Raw genomic sequence first — 23,658 nt, 5'->3', positions numbered from 1 at the left:
GCCAGAATTCACTGCCGTGTTGCTCTGTCTCTAGGTGGTGAATGTCTGCGTGTGGGTGCTGGCCTCAGCCGTTGGCGTCCCAGTGATGGTGATGGGAAACGTGGAGGTGGTGGGGGAGGACAACAGTAAGTACATGATTAACACCTGAATCCAGAATCCGGCTTCCTGCTCATCAGAGGTTTGTGACATGAAGGTTTTTAAGCCTCTGGCTGGTTGATCAAAGTTTAAAATCTGATCAAAATAAAGATGTATGTAATGTTGCTCTTCTTCCAACCGAGGATGCAGTGTGTGTGTGTGTGTGTGTGTGTGAGAACTCTGAAGGGTTAACAAATGGATAACGCTAAGATAAATCAAGCTTTATGATGGGAAATCGTGTAAGGTCGCATTGTTCACCAGCATTTCCTGAACATGCTTCATGTTTTCTCATTGTTTCCTTTGCAATGGAATAAATCTGGGAACGTTCCTGCAATTTTCCCCATTTTCATATTTCACACTTTAAGAAATTACATAAATTACTTTCTTACATCGAAAGAACTTTGGTTTCTGCTGTAATGCAGCAAAACTGAGGTTTCATGTTAACCCTACCGGGACGAAGCCCGCTGTGGAGCAGGCAAACACGTGATACATTTATAAGGCTTCGTAATAACACAGACGGCATACCGAGTGTTCATTTCACCTCTGGTGGACAGCACGGACTTCAAACTTTATAAAAGTGGTGTTTTTATATTGGTTTTGTGGTTATTTACTTGAAAATAAAGCCAGGAATATGATCGATCATTTCCGCCTTACTGTGTGGGGGTCTAACTGTACCACATTTCGACACAACCAATGAAAATGTGTTGACGGTCTGTTGCTAGGTAGAATGGAGACACATGGGGACAAACGAGAGGGCCGGGGGGATTTGGATACGGCAAGCGACTAGGGAGAATTGATGCTGTGGATTTTACTAAGAGTGTTTCGATAGGTTTTTTATACAGTAAGTATGTTATTTAGAGTTTGTGGTGTGTGTAGTTAGTAGTAGTTTTGCTAGCGATCGCTGCATGGCTTCGTAACGAGCTCTGACGCACTGAGAAGAGAAAGACTGCGCGCCGGAATGGCCATTTAGACCTGGGCCTACAAGGGTTAATGTGATCAGAATAACTGTAACGGCTGAACAAGACGACCTGAAGTGACAACCAGGCAGGGAATAAATGTAAAGATTTTATTCGGTTGTCCTTCTGGAGAGCTTAGCGTCAGTGAAGAAGAGGATGAGGTGGGATCACTGAGGGAAACTCTAATCCAGTGTGTGATGGAGAGTCCTCCATCCTCTTCTGCTGTTTGGTGTCACCGTGCCAGAGTCTAATTCAGGACAGTTGAGTTCCCAACAAGTCTACCACAGGTTGACAGGTTGGTCCAGGGGCAGGTGAGCGTCGCTGTGTGAAATCAGTCCAAAACGGACGGGTCCATGCAGAGTCCCAAACCTGGAAGTTGATGCACATGTGGGATCCAGAAGGGGAGAAAATCTGAAAGGTAAAAACAAACGGTAGCATTTTAAGGAATGCTGGATGTGTGGACTGTGGACGTCAGCAGCAGGAAGTGGTTTTAAAAGCAGGAAGTGGTGGAGGTTGGCAGGCGCAGGTGAGCTGGATGAGCTTGATTTGCTTGGAGAGCGTGAGCCAAATGAAAACTGTCCCACGGTCTTCACAACCATTCAAACGTTGGTGGATTGTATTGTTATGCTACTGCAGTTGGTAATCATCACCACTGTGGTGGTTTCTGCTCCTCCACCATCAGGTTCAGTCCTGCTGCTGCAGAGGAGGAGAAGAGCACAGCATCAAGATTTCAATCAGCTGCATTCAGGAAACGACTTTTCTTTGTGGATTTCTCCATGTGCGGTCAGAAGCAATCACTCACAAAATCACAAAATTCTGTTTTTAGATCTCCATTAAACTTTCACGCAGTCACACAAACCTGCAGTATTTTTTTACAAGCTGTGACTGTCTGAAAATCAAAATAAACATTCATGCTTTGCTGCCAAACTGATTCTAAATTCAGAAGATATTCATCATTTCAAGATTTTACCTAAAACAGATTTGAATTTGTGCATTTAGAATCCAAACCGGCTAAATTAGGCATCTTAACTCCAACCATGGACACCAGGAACGTCGCAGAGCTCGTCTTGTTTTGGTTTGGAGGCAGATTCTTTGCCTCTCCACAGAGACCGTCCGGGTCCGATCTGTGTTGGTGAGGTCTCAAGTCGGGTGTGCAGGTCGTGCTGACCAGCTGTCAGACTTGCAGGCAGCTTGAGTCCAAACGCTCCTGCAGAATCAGTCTGCCTTCGTCGGGTTTCACTCCATCCTGCTCCGTTTCACATGCGCCGCTCTTCAGACTGAGCTGCTTTGAATTTATTATGCCTGATCAAGATGCAAAGCGCTGCACAGATCCGTCCAATGTTTTATGTATGTGCTGCTGGAGAAGGTGGGCGTGGATGGGGCTCATTTGGCAGAGTGCTTGAGGAGGATGCGTCAGCTGAGTGATCTTGTGTTGTCACTTTTGCAGCTCTGAGTAGGTTCACCAGAAGTTCATCATTAAAACCGTCTTGGTGTGTGTCAGGGCTGCACAGTGGCGCAGTTGGTAGAGCTGTTGCCTTGCAACAAGAAGGTTCTGGGTTCGATTCCCAGCCCCGGTCTTTCTGCATGGAGTCTCCATGTTCTCCCTGTGCATGGTGGGTTTTCTCCAGGTACTCCGGTTTCCTCCCACAGTCCAAAAACATGACTGTCAGGTTAATTGGTCTCTCCAAATTGCCCCTAGGTGTGAGTGTGTGTGTGCATGGTTGTGTGTCTCTGTGTTGCCCTGCAACAGACTGGCGACCTGTCCAGGTGACCCCGCCTCTCACCCGGAATGTTAGCTGGAGAGGCACCAGCAACCTTCCTGACCCCACTGAGGGACAAGGGTGAAAGAAAATGGATGGATGGATGGTGTGTGTCAGGAAATGCAGGCCACGTCTGGAAACTTATTTTATTCCTTTTGCTGCTCTCCATACTTTGTAGAGCAGCTGATGCAAACTACAGCAGCTCTCATTCTAATCTGTGACGTGATTATTGATTACACATCGATGAATCCAGATGGAGTAATGTGGGATCCTCACATTGCTTCTCCATCCATGTTAGATGATTGTTTTTAATCAGAAGATCAATTTTTATGGTGAGAAATAATCTATAAATGGTTACGTCCACGTGAAATGTTATTTAATAATGTTATGTTAACTTTAGCTTCCATGTGGGGAGACGATCTGTGATTTTTGTCTGTTTTGTGTTTTTGTTGGTAAAAAAGAGCTAAAAATTCAGAAACAATATAATATAAATTATGTTCATATCAATAAATTATCATTTAAATGTTTTCTGAGTTTATTTGTATTTGTGGAAACCATTAAAAAGTTACACGTGTGAGACTCCTGAAGGGCTAAATTAATATTTTTTTTCTTTGAACAAACATGACAGACGAACAAAAAGGTTTTAATGTACAAAATAAATAAGCAGATAAGAGAATGAATAACAGCAATAAAATAAAATGCGTAGTTAGTGTTTCTCACCAAAATAAAAGAACTACATGATGCAAAAACAATCAATCAGTTTTTTAAGTTTTTGGATCAAAACATTCAAGCAGATGAGACCCGGATGGTATCAGAACCCTGAACATGAAGTATTGAGTTTTATTTTTGATTGTTTGCTGGTTTGTTTCCCTGATAAGTCTTTGGAAAGTGATAAAGGCGTCCCGCATCAGCGTCCGACCAGCAGGCTGCTGAGTCGACCTCCAGCCTGCAGGCAGTCGGACGACGTCTCGCTCTTCTGTTTGGGTGGGAATCCACGTTTTAACTCAGGCATTTCATGCCTTTCCACATGTTTAGCCATGAAGTAAAGTTTCTCTCCAGCAAAGGCTAAAGCTGCAGCCAGCAGCTGATTTTTAAACGCATCACCAGAAGTTCAGTGTTCGGATGAATTTGGTTTTAACTCATGCTGAATGTTTCATAAAGACGTTAGCCTGCTGATCAGAAGCTGTGAGCGCGTGAAGCTCTTCTGTGCCACGCTGTGAACTATCAGAGGGTTTCATTTGCATCTCTCAGCTGGTTTCATCTCGGATGGAAAAGCAGTGACCTGATTTATGCTCTAATCACTGATGGTTGGATTTGATTATGACAAGAAGCTAATAGTGTTTTTCACGGGTCTGAAGTCTTAATAAAGTCTGAATGAGGCTTTTTTTTTCTTTCAGAGATGTGAAAAGTCTCATGTAAATATGGAAATATGGGACAGAGTCATTAAATGAGCTTCACAACGGAGGAATAATAATAATAAAACTATTTATTGGTGGGACTTTCTGCTCAGTTTGAAAAATAATTAGTGCTTGAACTTGGTTGTTCATCTATAACCATCTTTCATTTACAATCCAGTCATTTTTACTCCAAGTCCAGCAGAATAAAAGCTGTGAACCTGATTTTTTATATTTATATATATATATATCAGTACAATATTCAATATGCATCCATCCATCCATTTTCTTGCACCCTTGTCCCATGGGGGGGTTCGGAGGGTTGCTGGTGCCTCTCCAGCTGGTGTTCTGAGCGAGGTCATCCTGGACAGGTCACCAGTCTGTCGCAGGGCAACCAGAGACACAACCATGCACACACACACACACACCTAGGGGCAATTTGGAGAGGCCAATTAACCTGACAGTCATGTTTTTGGACTGTGGGAGGAAACCGGAGTACCTGGAGAAAACCCACCATGCAGAGAGACCGGGGCTGGGAATCGAACCCAGAGCCTTCTTGCTGCAAGGCAACAGCTCTACCAACTGCGCCACTGTGCAGCCCCCCAATATGTATCCATTAAAGGAAATGTGTTCTAATTTCTGAAGGACCATCATTTAATTTCCATTCTAAGCTTTTAAAATGAACAAAAACATAAAACTTGGGATGTTGATATTTGTGGACAAGCCAAAAACCTCCTGAAGGAAACGTAAAACCTGAGGACGTTTCTTTAAATCCACCTTTTCTAATGCTAAACTTTAAAATATGCATTAAAAATGATGATGGAAACATGGTGAGTAACCAAAGTTAATGCTTCCAGCTTTTTGGTCTTTTCACTAATTTATTAAAAACAAAAGCTGCTTTTTTAGTTTCTGACTTTCTGGTCAGTTGAAAAATATCCACTACCAGGACCAATAAAGAGCTGAAGCACCTACAGTTTTTATTTTTTTAATGTTACTCTTCTTTTTCCTCAAATAAAATCATTTTAAGTATAATGAACTCCTGCGAACTGCGCCTAAACCATCCATCCATCCATTTTCTAACACCCTTGTCCCTCAGTGGGGTCGGGAGGGTTGCTGGTGCCCATCTCCAGCCAACGTTTCGGGCGAGAGGCAGGATCACCCTGGACAGGTCGCCAGTCTGTCACAGGGCAACACAGAGACACACAGGACACACAACCATGCACACACACACTCACACACACACACCTAGGGGCAATTTGGAGAGGCCAATTAACCTGACAGTCATGTTTTTGGACTGTGGGAGGAAACCGGAGTACCCGGAGAAAACCCACCATGCACAGGGAGAACATGCAAACTCCATGCAGAAAGACCGGGGCCGGGAATCGAACCCAGAACCTTCTTGCTGCAAAGCAACAGCTCTACCAACTGCGCCACTGTGCAGCCCGCGCCGAAACCACATTTTGGCAAATGAGGCGATTCATCATCGGGGGATTTGAGTTAAAAACTCAGGACTTTCCTGCTAGACGCCAGGCGGGGAAGTAATCCCTGAGCATTAATCAAGCAGCTCTCCCTGAACGTCCCTCCATCTTTCATTAGCACCAATCAGGCCGTGTGAGGTAAGAGGACTGGAGGAAAGTCCCGCTCAACGCCGGGACGGAAATGAATCGGGGATCCACGAGGCGAATGGCCATTACTTGAGGCTTAAACAGTAAAATGAGCCTGAAAGGCCCTCAGTGATGTGGTGTGTGAGAGAATCCAGCGCATTAAGCTTTTGTTTGATTAGCTCTCAGCTGACTGCAGCCACTCAGGCTTCTCTGAGCGTCTTTTCACGTCTAAATAAAACCCAAAATGACGCCTTTGTTTACCGGCAGCTGTGCACAAAAGAAGTGTCAGCTTTTACACCAGAGCATCACAAAATCAGAAACCAAAACAGGAAGGCTGAAGTATGAAACGGCGGCCATGTTTGATCCGTTTCCATGACCTTTTCTCTGTCTGAATCATTTCAGTCTCCATCGAAATCCGAACCTTTGCTCCCAATTGGACTCTTTTCGCTTCTCGTCTTTCAGCTGAACAACTTAGTGAAGACGCACCTGGGTCTTTCTCTCCACCTCCTGCTGTCTGCTGCAACGCATCGCCCCACTCGAGCACTGAGATATTTTAGTAGAGGTCACAAGTCTAGCAGTGGATCCGATTCGGCTTCACACTTAACAAGCAGGGAGTGTGTGTGTGTGTGTGTGTGTGTGTGTGTGTGCTCGGAAGCTGTGTGTTTGCCTTGTAGGGCTGTGTGTGAGTGCAGTGATGAGTATTTATGTGTTTGTGATCCGACTGTGCTGGCAGGCTTGGAAACCGTCGCAAACTTGCTCTTTCAGCTCGCAGATGGCGACGTTCCTCCTAAAGAGGCCCGAGCGTTCAAAGGATTCAGCTCAGTTTCCATGGCAACGGGCCGCCGGAGCCTTTCGAATGACCTTAAATGGGCAATATGTGAGATTAATCCAAAGACAAAGATGAGGCCTGAGATATGTCAACAGTAGACGTGTAAACAGGGCTGTTAATCAGCCGAAGAGCTTTAAACAGAGCTGCTGCTGCTGCGCCTGCATGAATCCACGAGCTGGCACAGGACAAATAATCCACTTTCATTATTCTTCTTACGCTATCTTACAAACTTTCACGCACACGGGACATGTGTTCGGAGCTTTACAACTCTTAAAGTGACGGCGTTCCGTTATTCACGTTTTGATGTGCTTTAGTTAGGCAGGCTGACGTTAAAGGTTCGTTCACGGCGTGAGGAGCAGGAGACGATGCGGCTGACGATGCACATGAGGGAAAACACAAACTGACGTTCACAAATGCAGGAAACAGTTAAGCGGCCATGTTGATGGAGCAGCTTTGAGTTCATGCTGGCGGGATTTACGGCACATTTCCTCAATCCTGCGAGTCCAGTGGTCAGTGGAGGAACCGTTGTGATCATGTTTGGATCAGATCTCAGCTTGAAAGACGGTTTGGGCTCAGATGTTTCTTTTTTCAATTTGCTCTCAAGCACAAGAAAACATAACCTGAACTTTTCTCCTGACTGGAAAACATTAAGACTTCCTCCTCCTGCTTCTTTTTGTACATTTTTCTTGGCCAGAATTGAGTAAAAAGGCTTTTGTAAACTTTACTCTCTTGTCCTGAAACTTAACACAGAAAACTTTGAAACTGACTGTTTTTACCTCCAAACTCAAAGATCCTAAAGCTCTGCTAGCATGCTCTGCTAGCATGCTCTGCTAGCTCGGCTAGCATTCTCTGCTAGCTTGCTGTGCTAGCATGCTTGGCTAGCATGCTCTCCTAGCAAGCTTGGCTAGAATGCTCTGCTAGCATGCTCTCCTAGCAAGCTTGGCTAGCATGCTCTGCTAGCATGCTCTGCTAGCTTGCTCTGCTAGCATGCTTGGCTAGCATGCTCTCCTAGCAAGCTTGGCTAGCATGCTCTGCTAGCATGCTCGGCTAGCATGCTCTGCTAGCATGCTTGGCTAGCATGCTCTCCTAGCAAGATTGGCTGGCATGCTCTGCTAGCATGCTCGGCTAGCATGCTCTGCTAGCTTGCTCTGCTAGCATGCTTGGCTAGCATGCTCTCCTAGCAAGCTTGGCTAGAATGCTCTGCTAGCATGCTCTCCTAGCAAGCTTGGCTAGCATGCTCTGCTAGCATGCTCGGCTAGCATGCTCTGCTAGCTGCCCTGAGCTTATCACACCAACATCCTGCTGCTTTATCTGGTTTTATCATCAACGTTTTATGGAACTGATGGTTTTTTCAGGAGGCATCATGAAGTGAAAGTGTTGCTGCAGGCTGTGTGGCCCCACAGTGCTGAGGGCCCCTCACACACACTGATTATGTCCTGAGAGCCGCTCTCATCTCCTCTTCTGGTTCCCACATCTCTCAATTACCTCTTTCCTCATCCAGCTCTAAAAGCCCGTTTATCCTCCTGCCTGAATATTTTTTAAAAATTAATTCTCAGTCATCATTTTCGTTCTTTGATTGTGGAAATGTTTTCATTGTTTTGTAAGTGAGATAAAGTGAATACTTGTAACGTTTGGAAAGTCGTGGGAAAACGAAGCTCGGGCTATTTTTGCGGTTAAATTAAGAAATATGTTGGCGCTGGCTGGGAAAGGAGAGGTCCAGTAGTTAGATATTGATCCAGCTTCAGCCTGGAGCTGCAGCATAATCCCATCATCACTTTTATTAGTCTACTCTACAGCTGAGCTGGATCTGCAATAAGAACTCCGGTTCCCCTCCAGCGTCGGCTTCCTTTATCTCATTTGCTCCATCTTGTTCTGTTTTCTGCTCCCTTCGCCTTCATTCTGCTTCTTCTTTCTTTATATTCAGCTTCATCTTCCTCCTGTCATTTTTTCATCCCTCTCAGACTTAATCTCATCTTTTTATTACTTCCCTTATAATGTGATTATTGTCGAATGTTTCATTTTGTCCATTTCATTCTTACGTGCTTTTTTTTAGATTGCTCTATGACTAATTTGAATTCCTGCTAAATAATCAAGACGTTTGACTCAAATTTTGCCTTTGGCTTCCTTTTAAACGCTGCACAGTGGCGCAGTTGGTAGAGCTGTTGCCTTGCAGCAAGAAGGTTCTGGGTTCGATTCCCAGCCTGGGGTCTTTCTGCATGGAGTCTCCATGTTCTCCCTGTGCATGGTGGGTTTTCTCCAGGTACTCCGGTTTCCTCCCACAGTCCAAAAACATGACTGTCAGGTTAATTGGCCTCTCCAAATTGCCCCTAGGTGTGAGTGTGTGTGTGCATGGTTGTGTGTCTCTGTGTTGCCCTGCGACAGACTGGCGACCTGTCCAGGTGACCCCGCCTCTCGCCCGAAACGTTGGCTGGAGAGGAACCAGCAACCCTCCCGACCCCACTGAGGGAAAAAGGGTGCAAGAAAATGGATGGATGGATGGATGGCTTCCTTTTAAACATCACTTGTTTTAATTTCTTCCTCTGTGGTGTTTTTTCAGATTTTTGCCATTTCATTTTCATAACATTTCTGTGGATTGGTTGATGTTAAAGCATGATGCCGCCTCATTTCCCCTCCTCCTCCCGTCGCCGGAAAACAAGCAAAGAGGCGGTCCGAGCAGCCGGAGGGAAAGGCACTGCAGGACGCTCTGTGTAATTGGGGTCAAAAGCTTTGCCCAAGGACGCTGTGACAGTAAAGAGGCTGTAATCAACAGCCACCCTGCTGTCACGAAAAGATGCTCTGACTAATCCAGCCAGGAAATTTGCAGAACATGAGTGGAAGTGTGGGGTTTGCTGAGTAGCATCTCTGAGTCAGTCCTGCTGTCTGGAAAGATGCTGAGAGACTGACCTCCAATAAACTAAACTGTTCTCAAAACATCCATCCATCCATCCATTTTCTTGCACCCTTTTTCCCTCAGTGGGGTCGGGAGGGGTGCTGGTTCCTCTCCAGCCAACGTTTCGGGCGAGAGGCGGGGTCACCCTGGACAGGTCGCCAGTCTGTCGCAGGGCAACACAGAGACACACAACCATGCACACACACACTCACACCAAGGGGCAATTTGGAGAGGCCAATTAACCTGACAGTCATGTTTTTGGACTGTGGGAGGAAACCGGAGTACCCGGAGAAAACCCACCATGCACAGGGAGAACATGGAGACTCCCTGCAGAAAGACCCCAGGCCGGGAATCGAACCCAGAACCTTCTTGCTGCAAGGCAACAGCTCTACCAACTGCGCCATTGTGCAGCCCGTTCTCAAAACATTTTGATCTGGATATCATATCATCCCGTCTGGAGAGCCTGCAGGTGGCTGTGTGTTCACCAGACCAGTGAAGACCCAGGCACAACGTTTCCAGGTCATGTTGACTTGGATGAGGCATTTATTTGAATGGGTCACTTGGAGAGTCCAGTGTGTGATACTTTGACAGGTCGCAGAGCCAGGCCCCTTCGGATCGGCCTGATATCTGAGTTTGTTCTGCAGAAAGTCCAACGTCTTTCTGGTGAGAGTTGGACTCCGCCAAAGTTTTCCCCTTCGTCAACGATTCTTCAGGGTTACGAACTGTTCCAAGGTTATTGTAGTTAACTAAAATAGACGAAATAACAGAACTAAAATTAAGAAAAAGGACAATTAGTGGGGAAAAACTAAAAGTAACTGGAACTATGTCAGGTTTCAACCAGTCGTTTCTTCTGTGGTCCTCAATGCAGCCGTTTTGGGTTCGAGTCCCGAACCATCGACTCGTCTTCCTCACAACCTGACTGTCAAATTAAAACCACTAGAGCTGAAAAAATAGGTAAATAAAAAGAAGAATGTTGTGTGTTGCAATAAATCCTCCTGAGAATCGGTGGCAAAACTCGAAAATTGATATTCGCAGATAATCCTCATCCAACCTGACAGAACTGGAGCGTTTTTTTTGCCGAAGTCTCTGGATGTGCAAAGCTTGTAACAGATTGCAGCTGTGATTGCAGAAAATGTTTCTTCTACTGAGGAGCTGAATCACACTTTCAGATTTGATTTGAAGATCTTCTGGAGAACCGTTCATTCCTTCATGGTAACATATCACAGAGGAAAAAGGCAAATGTTGAAAACACGTTTGGAAGAGAGATGAAGGTTTGAATGTTCTTTATGGTCATGCAGGAATCTGAAGCAGCTTCTTTCGGCCAGCGGCCATCATAGCAGAAACATCCCTGACATGTTGCTAACGGGATATTTCTCTGTTGACATGTGTTAGGAATGACTGAGCCAAATGTGTGACCTCTGGCAATACTGCTGCAGGGAACCAGCATGGGTTCGTTCTTCCACTTTCTCCAAGCATGGAAACTCTGCGGAAAGTCCAACGTCTTTCTGGTGAGAGTTGGACTCCGCCAAGGTTTTCCCCTTCGTCAACGATTCTTCAGGGTTACGAACTGTTCCAAGGTTATTGTAGTTAACTAAAATAAATGAAATAACATAAGCTAGAATTAAGAAAAAGGACAATTAGTGGGGAAAAACTAAAAGCAACTGGAACTATGTCAGGTTTCAACCAGTCGTTTCTTCTGTGGTCCTCAATGCAGCCGTTTTGGGTTCGAGTCCCGAACCATCGACTCGTCTTCCTCACAACCCGACTGTCAAATTAAAACCACTAGAGCTGAAAAAATAGGTAAATAAAAAGAAGAATTTTGTGTGTTGCAATAAATCCTGCTGAGAAAAATTGATATTTGCAGATAATCTTCATCCAACCTGACAGAACTGGAGCGTTTTTTTTTTTTTGCCGAAGTCTCCGGATGTGCAAAGCTTGTAACAGATTGCAGAAAATGTTTCTTCTACTGAGGAGCTGAATCACACTTTCAGATTTGATTTGAAGATCTTCTGGAGAACCGTTCATTCCTTCATGGTAACATATCACAGAGGAAAAAGGCAAATGTTGAAAACACGTTGGAAGAGAGATGAAGGTTTGAATGTTCTTTATGTTCATGCAGGAATCTGAAGCAGCTTCTTTCGGCCAGCGGCCATCATAGCAGAAACATCCCTGACATGTTGCTAACGGGATATTTCTCTGTTGAAATGTGTTAGGAATGACTGAGCCAAATGTGTGACCTCTGGCAATACTGCTGCAGGGAACCAGCATGGGTTCGTTCTTCCACTTTCTCCATGGAACCAAGCATGGAAACTCTGCGGAGCAACAGAAACGCCTTCACCTGTAATGTCTCAGCTATGAGACGTCGCTGGTTTTCTCAACAATCACAATAATAAAAAAAAAGGAATGTTAATTTCATTTAAGCACCGTGCCTTCAGCAAAACTTTGACGCTTTTAGGTTTGTGACATTTACATTCTGAAACGCAGCCGCTGGAAATTGCGTTTAAAACTAAATTGTTTGCTTTTTGTCGGAGTCTTTGTATAATTCTAAGAAATGTAGAAAAGGACGATTTCACCGCCGCCTGTGCAAATGTCACCTTTTTAAGGCCGCTTTGGAAAATGTTTTTCTCTCGCTCTGCTGGGCGTCAGTCATTACTCTGAAAACATTTTCTCTGGAGCGTAAGACAAAGTGTTTCTGGTTGTGTGCAATCGGAGAAGCACCTTGTGTGTCGGCCGCTGACTGAGCCGGTCAGAACGAAGCGCCTTGTTGAAGTCAAACAGAATCAAAAGGTGTTTGATAAAACTCCTCTTTTGTTTCGACTCTGACGGCTAAACGTTGGGGGAAAGTAAAATCACTGAACAATTAAGTCATTTTCCTGCTTGTGGCCATCATCCACTTTTCTTTTAAACACTTTTAGCTTCCTGATGTGTTTTGTTGCCTTGTTTCTTTTACTGCCAGTCCGGCTGTAATTTGAAGACGAGCAAAAACAAGGCATCACTTCTTGTATTCTGTGTTTTGGATCCTGGCAGGGAATCACTCTTACCGTCTCTTGTCCATCCTTTGAACTCTTTTGTTTTTTTTTTGTTTTTATCTGCATGGTAGCCGTGAGCCTGAGGCAGGAGTTTCAGAATCACAGCCCACATTTTTTAAATAGTTTGAAGCCATTTTTGAAGCGACCGATTCGCCAAAGGGAGAGAAAGAGCCACAGCAGTCGACATGGGGTCGGGTTTGTCGGGTTTAATGTTGGGGGCTGTGAAGTAGAAATCACTGATGTCACTGGAAACATCCAGAGAACCAAACAGGATCATCTGATGCTTGGCAGCCATGAACTGTTGGTTCATGTTGTAACATTTTACCACAAACGCCATTTCAAGACGCTTTGGAGGAGAATAGGCGTGTGCAGAAAATGAAGTCAAATCAAGTATAAAGTTATTTTCCTGCAACATTTAGAAGAATTGCTGCGCAGTTCACCTGACATTAACGTGTGAATTGCCTCTGAATGCCATCAGGTTCTGCAGAGGGCTGGTAATCTGCTTCCTACTGGCTTCAGGTGTGTTGGAGTGAAGTGGTGAATAAGCAGGAGCTGATGGAAGATCTGCGGCACAAAACTACAAATTATTCATGGAAACTTTCTGGAGGTTTTTCTAAAACATGAAACTGCAGCTTGAAGCTGAAATGGACCTTACCAAGCTCCGCCCAGAAACGCCCCTCGAAAGTCCCACGTGACTTCATGTCTCACATTAACCTCCTCGCAGAGCTGAGCTTCTATGGGATTTTCCGTTTCGACTGACTCTGCAGAGTATTTCTGAGTCGATTAGTTTAGCATTTCTGCCGGATTTTCACAAAATATCAGCCACAACAATGGAACCAACAAGTTCATGTCATCTTTAGTGTACTCTGACATCAAGGTGTTTTAGCCACGCGATGCCTCCAACATTGTGCGAGTTGCAGCTAAATGCTACCAGTCAATGAGGAAAACAGCAGATCCTCACACCCTCAGCATAAATATAGCTGTGGACAAGATCACTGATGCCTGTTGTTCTTGCAAGGCTGGGTGAGTCGGACATTCATGGTTTTGAGGGTTTGAATGCGCCTACGCCTGATACACGGTACTCGGTGCTAGCGTGGCTAACACGATTACAGTTTAGGAAAAGCTAGCGTGGCTAACACGATTACAGTTTAGTAAAAGCTAGCGTGGCAAACACGATTAAAGTTTAGTAAAAAACCTTTTCAGGTTAAATAAAATCTTTAATGTATGTCAGATACGGTACACATTGCATATTGATCTGTTCAGCTAACATAAGGCTGTAACAGACAGGCTTCAGGATGTAGAAGTTGTATCGGTACTGCCATTATGCTGTACTTGGCTAAAAGGTTTTCATAATGGATGTATTTATTATTGACTATTTTTTTTATTCACTAAACACAAAGAAAGCAAAGCAATAATACTTTGTTCTTATTGATCCTACGACGGTTGAGCTGCAAATGCGGTCGTGCACAAGCGTTGATCCAAGCAAGGCTTTCCGTTTCAGATTTTGGAAATCTGTGAATTTTAGTTCCACAAACACGATCAGGATACCTGACATCGCCTGTACAGATACCCCACTGACGTGGAGAACCATTCTTTTTCGAGTCCTTTGTGTCGGTCTGCTAGTCCACGATGTACATTAGCATGAGTTTGTGAGCCGGTAACCCAGGTGATAGCTGCGCTGTGACGTAAAATGGTCATTAGCCAATGAAATGCGGCCCCTGTGGTAAGGTCCATATCCTGACGCACCACTGACTAGTGTTTGCAAAACAGCCAATCCTGGAGCGCCCATCGTTTCTTTGGCTCTGATTGGCTGAACACCCAGGAGCATTGATAAGGTAGAGTGTAGATGTTGGCTTCTACAGTAGGGATAAGACAGTTTTCCTGTTTCTATATTAGGATATATTTTGGTGTTTGAGCTACTAAAATAGGTTTTAGGGGGTTTTATTAAGCATTTGCAGGTTTTAGCTGTTTGCTGTTTCATACACGTTTATACACACATTTCATTTCAATCCAAGTTCAATGAATTAATGAATTAAAACGGTTTAAAAACCGTAACACGCTGCAGATCTGTGTACCAATGACAGCAAGTGAAAATATCTGAGATATTTAAAAAAAAAGATTCGTAATCACCTTGATTCTGCGGTAGGTTTCATGATAATTGATTTACTTTTTCAATCTAAAGAGAATACACACCTTAATGTGTGTGATGCAGTGCAAACAGGCGCTTTGTGCAGCTTTCTACGCGTTTAGCAGGTTCAGAGAGTCGGGCTGAGTCATTTTCAGGATCTTGCTTACAGTGAATTATGGCTGTGGGACACATTCAACACTCCCACCAGAACAAATGCATCATTTCTGTCATCTCCTGTTTTTACTTTGTTTCCCAGCAGCACATCGTCTTTCAGCTGCACCAAAAGTCCCAATAACAAAACTGGCTCTTAGTGACAAAACTCATTTTCACCCCTTCTAGTTAAAGCAGCACTTTTTTCAGTATTTTTTTTTTAATTTTGGTGTTTTATCAGGTTTTGGTTGTGATCCTGAGCTGGTTTCATATTTTCATTCTTCTTGTTCCTGATCAGGTTTCTTATATTTTGGTGATGAAAGGTGAGCTACAAAAAGTTAAACATAAAAGAATAATTTTTAATCAGATTGAAATATTTTAGTCTTGGTTGCACAAAAAGTTTTGATCTACGACGGGCAACCCCTATTTTTATTTGATTTGATTGTGTATTGATTACTGATTAAGCAAAATTTTAATTATTTTTTTACTTTTCTAAAGGAAGCATATGACTAAGTAGCCTTGGATACTTTATTAGTACAACTTCCATGTTACTATCGACCATAAGAAGAAGCCCAACAAGTTATAGAAAATTAACTTCACTAAATGCAGTGGTGGAGAAAGTACTCAAAAAATGTACTTAAGTAAAAGTAAAACTACCACATTAACATTTGTACTTAAGTAAAAGTAAAAGTACTTGCTGAATGGATTACCTAATCGCTAATATCATTAAGTGAACTGATCGTATTTAATTTTAATACACTAGAAATGTCCCATTTTAATGAACAATGCCGCAGATAAAGCATGTTTTTATTGTGTTTACTCTGTAACATAGCTTAAATTTAGATATGTGATTCTATGCATCATAATTTCAGGGATGGAAACATCTGGTCTCCTGTCCTAACACAGAATGAACGTCACTTTTTTTTGCCACCAGTGGCTTTTATTTTGAAAGAAATCCAACAGAAAGGGAATGGAAAGAAGGTGGGTGGGAGAGGACAGGCGACCGAGGAGCCACATAGCAGAGTTGTAGTCAAGACCACCTACCCGAGACCAAGTCAAGACCAGCACCCCGCGCTACATGACACAAAAAAATAAACTTTTACCTATCAAAATTGCTTCTCAAATTGATCTGAAAGATCCACATTCCCATAAAAAAAACTAGATATTATATACTTAGAGCTGAAATAAATGTAATCAGTAAAGATCAGTCCAGAAGAATCGGATCGTTCCTGAATGTCATCACTATATTGCAGACTTTGGTCACAGCGTTGTCCCATATCTGCGACATGTCAGTCAACACCTCCACACAATAATTCAGGCATGAGTGACAACTTTTTTTCATCAGATGCAACATGTGTCTCTGTACAGCTAGCTTAGCTAGCATCACGTCCACAGATCTTACCTTTCTTTAAGCTTTCCTTTTAAAGTGACGCTAAAAGTTGGACGAAGTCCCACCGTCTGTGAAAGCGAAGCGCTGCTGATTTTACATGTCGCCATATATTATGATTTATGCAGCTATTATCGATTAAACAGACATCTTCTCCCGCTCAGAGGAAACCACTGCGCATGTCTGGTGCTCCGCGTGCGAGTAAAGGTGGAGCCGATGGGTGACAACAGACACTAAGTCACGTTATTGCTCGGATTTTACGGCGCCACCTTAAATCCCTGAACTTCACATTTTAACGGAAAAAAGCGCAATGCGACTTGGATGTAACGAGTAACGAGACAGTTTTGTAGAAATGTAGTGAAGTAGAAAGTACAGATACTTACTGTAAAATGTAGTGGAGTAAAAGTAGAAAGTACCCATTATTAAATCTATTTAAGTAAAGTACAGGTACACGAAAATTGTACTTAAGTACAGTAACGAAGTACTGTACTTACAGTACTTCGTTAAGTACAGTAACGAAGTACTGTACTTAAGTACAGTAACGAACGAAGTACTGTAAGTACAGTACTTCGTTACTGTACTTAAGTACAGTTACTGTAACGAAGTACTTCGTTACAGTACTTAAGTACAGTACTTCGTTACTGTACTTAAGTACAGTAACGAAGTACTGTACTTATAGTACTTCGTTAAGTACAGTAACGAAGTACTTTGTTACTGTACTTAAGTACAGTTACTGTAACGAAGTACTTCGTTACTGTACTTATAGTACTTCGTTAAGTACAGTAACGAAGTACTTCGTTACTGTACTTAAGTACAGTTACTGTAACGAAGTACTTCGTTACTGTACTTAAGTACAGTAACGAAGTACTGTACTTATAGTACTTCGTTAAGTACAGTAACGAAGTACTTCGTTACTGTACTTAAGTACAGTTACTGTAACGAAGTACTGTACTTATAGTACTTCGTTAAGTACAGTAACGAAGTACTTCGTTACTGTACTTAAGTACAGTAACGAACAGTAATGAAGTACTTTGTTACTTCCCACCACTGGCAAAATGCATGGCAACAAAACAGCAGCTGAAAAAATCCCGTTGTATTTCAGTGAATATTATCTCTTGTGATTTTGAAAACACTTAATCTTTTTAGACTTTTTAAATGAGAAATCCTGATTTGTCACATTCAGAAGTACCAAAGTAACAGATTCTCAGGTGTTGAGGTGGACAGACAGAGACAGACTCCTGGAGAAAACGCTAAAGCCGACACAGGAGGGAGAAACGGTGGAAATGAGAAATAAAAAGGCAAGTGGAGGTGAAATAAGAATAAATAGGCTGAACAGAATGTTGCTGTGCTCTGATTAAATGTGAAGGAAAGGAGTGAGAAATGAAACTTAAATGTCAAAGACAGAAAAATGAAAAGCTCAGAAAGATATAAACAAAATGTGTTGAAGCCACAAATCGCTCAAACTAAAAAAAAAAACAAGACAAAAGAAAAAACTAAAATGAAAAGAAAGAAGAATAATGAAGAATGTTCAGGGAAAAACTACCAGAAAGTGAAAAAAGGAAGAAATAGGAGGGCGATAAGACGCAGGCGGCGTCACCACAGATGCTTAGAAACACATTATTAACCTGAACGGGTAAAAGAGGCAGCAGGACAGAGGTGTGAGGGGCAGAGAAAGAACCTGATGGGTCTGATCCACGGGTGAGTAGAGAGGAGGGAGCACAATCAACCAAGCGAAAAGAAAATGAAGTGGAGAGCAGCAAAAAATCAGAGGGACAGAAATAATCCCAACCGGCGGAAAATCAAAAAATGGAAAAATACAATAAACAGGAAAGAAAAGAGGAAAGAAAGAAAGAAAGTGACGAGAGGTTGAGAATCACCAGCTGTGAAATGGAAACCAGAAACTATATTATATATATATATAAATATATATATATATATATATATATATATATATATATATATATATATATATATATATATATATATATATATATATATATATATATATATATATATATATATATATATATATATATATAGAGATGCTGGAAAATCTCTGACTTCTTGCACGAGGCAGTGTTTGTAACTACTTACATGAATCCATTATGTTTTGCTGCTGATGACTCTGCATCACCATCTGCATGATTTCAGATTTACTCATGTTGCTGACAACGTTCAGGCTGTGCAGGTTTGAAATGCCTGTAAAGCAGCGAATATCAGCTCAAGGAGCTCATGATGAATGAATGAATGAATGAATGAATGCTGCCGTCAACAGTAAAGTGTTTACCCGCTGACAGCAGGTCACATCTATCCCTGCGCCGGTGGCAGCAGCAGAAATTGTTGTTGAAATGGTGAAATGGTGCCGTTTGGTTGTTGGTGCCGTTTGGTTGATCGTTGTGACGTTTGGGCCTTGAGGGCCAAAATGCAGACGAGGACTTGGGATGATCCTGGTGAAGGTTTAATAAAGAAAAGTCCCAGAATAAACCCAGACGGAGCTGAGCTGTAAACTCTGTTTCCTTTCAATTGTCTCATCACTTTTGAAAGAATTTTTAATAATATTGCAAAAATAAAAATGTTTCCATTCACTGTTTTGAAGCGAATCAATCTAGTATAATTTCGTCAGCTGTTGATGTATAAACAAGATGAACAAACAAGATGTAAAGGTCAGAAACTAGCAGGAAATATGGAGGCTCCCTCTGGACATTGTGCCTCTGGTAAGGCACAGACCCTCCACCAGAACCATCCCTCCTTCAGCGCATTATTATTATTTATTTATTCATTTTTTATTTTTTGGGGGGGAATTGAAGTTATTTTGGATTTTACTTTTTATTTTTTCCAAAATCTGAACGAAAAACATTGAATGAAGCACCGTTACAGATCTGAAACTAACAGAATAAAAGACAAAACTAAACCAAAGTAACTTACTTATACAGCAAGAGAAAGAAAATAAGTACATGAAAGAAATGATAGGAAGACCAAAACCCAAACAGGAAGCATCATGACCTCCACATCTCTCCCAGTACCTTCAACATACTTGGTAATCTCCAAACGTATGTCTGATAAATGCCTGGTTTGGTAATAAAACCATAGAAAAGCTAAACTATGACCCGGTTATGTAGAACCAATAATGATCAGAAGCAGAGAGGAATTCCATCCATCCATCCATTTTCTTGCACCCTTTTTCCCTCAGTGGGGTCAGGAGGGGTGCTGGTGCCCATCTCCAGCCAACGTTTCGGGCGAGAGGCGGGGTCACCCTGGACAGGTCGCCAGTCTGTCGCAGGGCAACACAGAGACACACAACCATGCACACACACACAATTTGGAGAGGCCAATTAACCTGACAGTCATGTTTTTGGACTGTGGGAGGAAACCGGAGTACCTGGAGAAAACCCACCATGCACAGGGAGAACATGGAGACTGCATGCAGAAAGACCCCAGGCCGGGAATCGAACCCAGAACCTTCTTGCTGCAAGGCAACAGCTCTACCAACTGCGCCACTGTGCAGCCATGAGAGGAATTCCTTCCACTAAATATCAGATGTGTTTCTAAGTGAACAAGGTGCCTGTTGCTGCGACAGAGAGCAAAGTAATAATAATTATTAATGATTAATAATTCAGGCCGGCACATGTTTTACCATGTCACTGGTTCAACCGTCCCTGTTCCTCAGGTTGTTTCCTCCGAAAAGACACACAACCTGCTGCAGCTCTGCCTCGTCCTCCTGCTTGTTGCTTTATTTGTCACATCTTTGCTGAAACGTCTCTGGAGATCAAAATGCATTCCTGTGCGAATGGCCCAGTCAAAGTAGAAGGAAAAGACATCTGAAGGACATCTGCAGCTCTCTACCTGGTCGAGTTCACCGTTCCCCATTAAGAGTTTTTCTGCGTGGACGGTTTCCTGCCTGAAGCATCGACATGCTGACAGGCTGTCAGCGAGGATCCGAGGAAAACCAGGACCAAACTGCTGACCATCGACCGAGCGCCTTCTGAAGGCAGAGGTTTGAAAACCGTCGGCGGCGTTTGAGAGGAAACCGTTCACACACAAGTGAGATTGAAAAGACGAAACCAAGACAGAGATTAAAACCGACATCTCCACTCAGCATCACACGTTTCACTGGCGTCACTCCAGATTTACCTCGTTTCTGCAGATTACGCCTCTGCGCTGGGAAGCTGCAGCCACGCTTTGCTTGCTCTCATATCCGACTTGACCTTTATAAATATGGATTATTAGCCCACATGCATCAGTACTGCCATTATATCTGCCGCTGCTGGTAAAGTTTAATTTTTAAAGCCTGCATTGTGCTCCTCGGAGGACGTGCTGATAGCATCTATAGCTATTTTTCTCCCCTTTTTTTAATAAAACGGACGCCACGGCTGCATGGAGGTGGTTATCGCCGTCCTTTCACACGGACTTTAACTGTGCTTTTGATCAATGGGCGGAACGTGGCAATAATGGAGCCTGGGCTTCCATTTTCAACAGGAACACCCACACACTATAAATCCTGAGCACTTGTGGCCTGGTGAAATGCAACGCATAAAAACATCCAGCAAATGGAATAATAGATCACAGATTCTTCTTTTTTCTACCAGTTCCTATTTCCGAGTGATTTGATTTTATCTCGACTGTTTTGCAGTTTATTTCGCTGCGTTTGTGGGCGTCTGGGCTCCTTTACTGCCAAATGATTTATTTCAAAATAAAAATAATGCCACAAAAATGATACGTGCACCATACGTGCAAAAGCCTGATACTTTATTTGCAGCCTACTTCAACATACAAAATTGATTCATGCTTGATTTCCTAGAGCACAGGTGTCAAACTCAAGGCCCGCGGGCCAAATCTGGCCCGCCGTAGCTTTTTATGTGGCCCTCTGGACTCTAAATTACATCAATAAGTCCTTCCAGTTTTTCACAAATCTGCAAAAATCACACAAAATCAACAAATTTCCACATTTTTTTCCTGATTTTACTGCAAATTTTCTCAAAATTGGTCAAAAACATTAAATCCGTAACCGATACAGCGAGTGATAAAGAGTCACATTTAACATCATACATTAGCGTAAATACTGTAAAATAACAATTACAAATATTTCTTAATATTCACCACAAAATCTGTCATTTTGATTGCAAAAATAAACACTAAAATAATCACAAATCCCAGAGGAACAGCTATTAATTGATATTTTAACAGTTTTATTGGTTTTTTCAATAGATTCTGGGGCAACCGGCCCTTTAAGAACATTCAGATTTTTGATTCGGCCCAAAATAAAAATGAGTTTGACACCACTGTCCTAGAGGATTTGGGGAATGACTTTTATTACAGGATGAATTTTCTATTAAGAGCATCAGAGACGTTAAAAATCTGTCTGCTAATGAGCCTTAAGACCAAAAATAATGTCTCTACTGCTTTCCTTAAGGCTTGAAATGCAGCCAAAAGCAGAACCTAAAGCAAATCTTCTCATCGATTGTCTGAAGATTAGTATGTGTGAGAGGTTTTCCCTCCTCATTTATCTAAAGCTGGCAATGCAAGAAAATTATAAACTTTTCTTCAGGCAGCTTTAACTTTTATCTGGCCTGTGTGGAGCACTGTGTGTTTTTATCAAATGTAACTTCTACAGTTTTTTATGGTAAGCAAAAATGTAATTGTGCAGATCTTTATTTACATGTAAAAGAGAAAAACATGGTTTTCATGTTCAGCGTGATTTAAGAGTCAATATGGAGGCTTTAGCTACCAGAAATAGGATTTAAATCTCATGTAACCAGATAGTTTTTTTGTTTACAGACATCTAAAGCTTGTTAAAGTGAGTTTTATATCTGAATAAAAGCAAAAGATGTTCTCCCTTAAATGAGGAAGTTGTAACAGTAAAATAGGAAAACCTTGGAGGGTCACAATCTGTCAGAGGAATTTATTTTCACAGTGGCTACAGAAAATATTCACTCCCATGGATGTTTCACACTTTTTATTGATCTATAAATCTATGATGAACAACAAAATTTAGCTTTTTTCCATCCATTTTCTTACACCCTTGTCCCTTGGTGGGGTCAGGAGGTGCTGGTGCTCATCTCCAGCTAACGTTCTGGGTGAGAGGCGGGGTCACCTGGACAGGTTGCCAGTCTGTCGCAGGGCAACACAGAGACACACAGGACACACAACCATGCGCACACACACTCACACCTAGGGGCAATTTGGAGAGGCCAATTAACCTGACAGTCATGTTTTTGGACTGTGGGAGGAAACCGGAGTACCCGGAGAAAACCCACCATGCACAGGGAGAACATGGAGACTCCATGCAGAAAGACCCCAGGCTGGGAATCAAACCCAGAACCTTCTTGCTGCAAGGCAACAGCTCTACCAACTGCACCACTGTGCAGCCCCACAATTTACCTTTTTTCACCAAATAATTAACAAAATTCTTAATGTCAAAGTAGAAAGTTGCCCATAAAGTGACAGATAAAACAAAAACATGCTCAATAACGGCATGTTTCCAAAAACAAATCCTTCAAGAATATTTTCACTTAAGTGCAACATTTCATCACAGAGTCAGTTTCATCCCAGTCAGGTTGACTTTCCGTCGCTCCGCTCTGCTCTGCTATCTAATGCCGACATCCCCACTTGACCTGAGCAGAGCTCGGTGTTTATCATCGCAGTGTGTGTGACACTGCCTTGACAAATGCAGCTTCTGTGTGTGTGTGTGTGTGTGTTTGTGAGATTAAATTGATTTACCTGGCACTTTTATGCAAAGTGACTTACAAACAAGGAGCACTCTGGAGTGTGCAGAGCTTTATTGCACTAAACGAGTTTGGAACCACCTGCTGGTGCAGAAAAGGTTTTTGGGTGGGATCTTAAATACTGGATGCAGAGAAGAGAGAACTCAAAATATGATTCATGTTTATGTGTCAATAGTTATGTATAAAATATGTAGTTAAGATCAACAAGGGATGGATTCTCCAGCAATCAGCAGCAGATTGCTGTATACTCCCTTCTTTGGAAAACAAAAGCTGAAGCCTGGATGCCTTTTAGAACCATGAAAAGGGTTTTATAAAGTAGCATGATGATATTCCACATTTCAACACATTAGAAACACGTCTGCAACATCGAAGGAAGCAAATTGCTGCCTGCTCTTTTGGCGCCTGAGGAATGAAACTTTAACAATGAAAGTAGCAAACAGAAATCATGTTGTTGAACTTCCTGCTAAAGGGCAGCAGTAATGACCAAAGCTGAAAATAAACTCCGTGTTAGCGTAGGAGCTAGCATTAGCGCAGAGTCCTGGGTGGAGAGTTGAAGCTCAAACATAAATGTCATCCTCATGTTGTACTTTCCACTTTGACCAGTCGCATTTCTTAGACTGCTAAATGTTGACTTTTAGTTGACATGCTGAGTCAGCAGGTAATATATAAATATG

The 23,658-nt window shown here is 42.6% G+C and overlaps 1 protein-coding gene across 1 annotated transcript in view; it reads left to right on the top strand.

Annotated features, from left to right (window-relative positions):
- Nucleotides 1-23,658, top strand: part of oprl1 (opiate receptor-like 1) — a 90,388-nt gene that overhangs the window by 58,054 nt on the left and 8,676 nt on the right. Inside the window, exon 6 of the mRNA XM_081609322.1 lies at nt 35-125. Coding sequence (XP_081465448.1) covers nt 35-125 — 91 coding nt within the window. The remainder of the gene's footprint in view (nt 1-34; nt 126-23,658) is intronic.

The sequence above is a fragment of the Poecilia reticulata genome, chromosome 7 (genome assembly GCF_904066995.2).
Source record: "Poecilia reticulata chromosome 7, P_reticulata-male-v2, whole genome shotgun sequence".
Lineage (NCBI taxonomy): Eukaryota > Metazoa > Chordata > Actinopteri > Cyprinodontiformes > Poeciliidae > Poecilia > Poecilia reticulata.
Note: the sequence above shows the minus strand (reverse complement) of the source record. Positions and strands in the feature narration are given on the sequence as shown.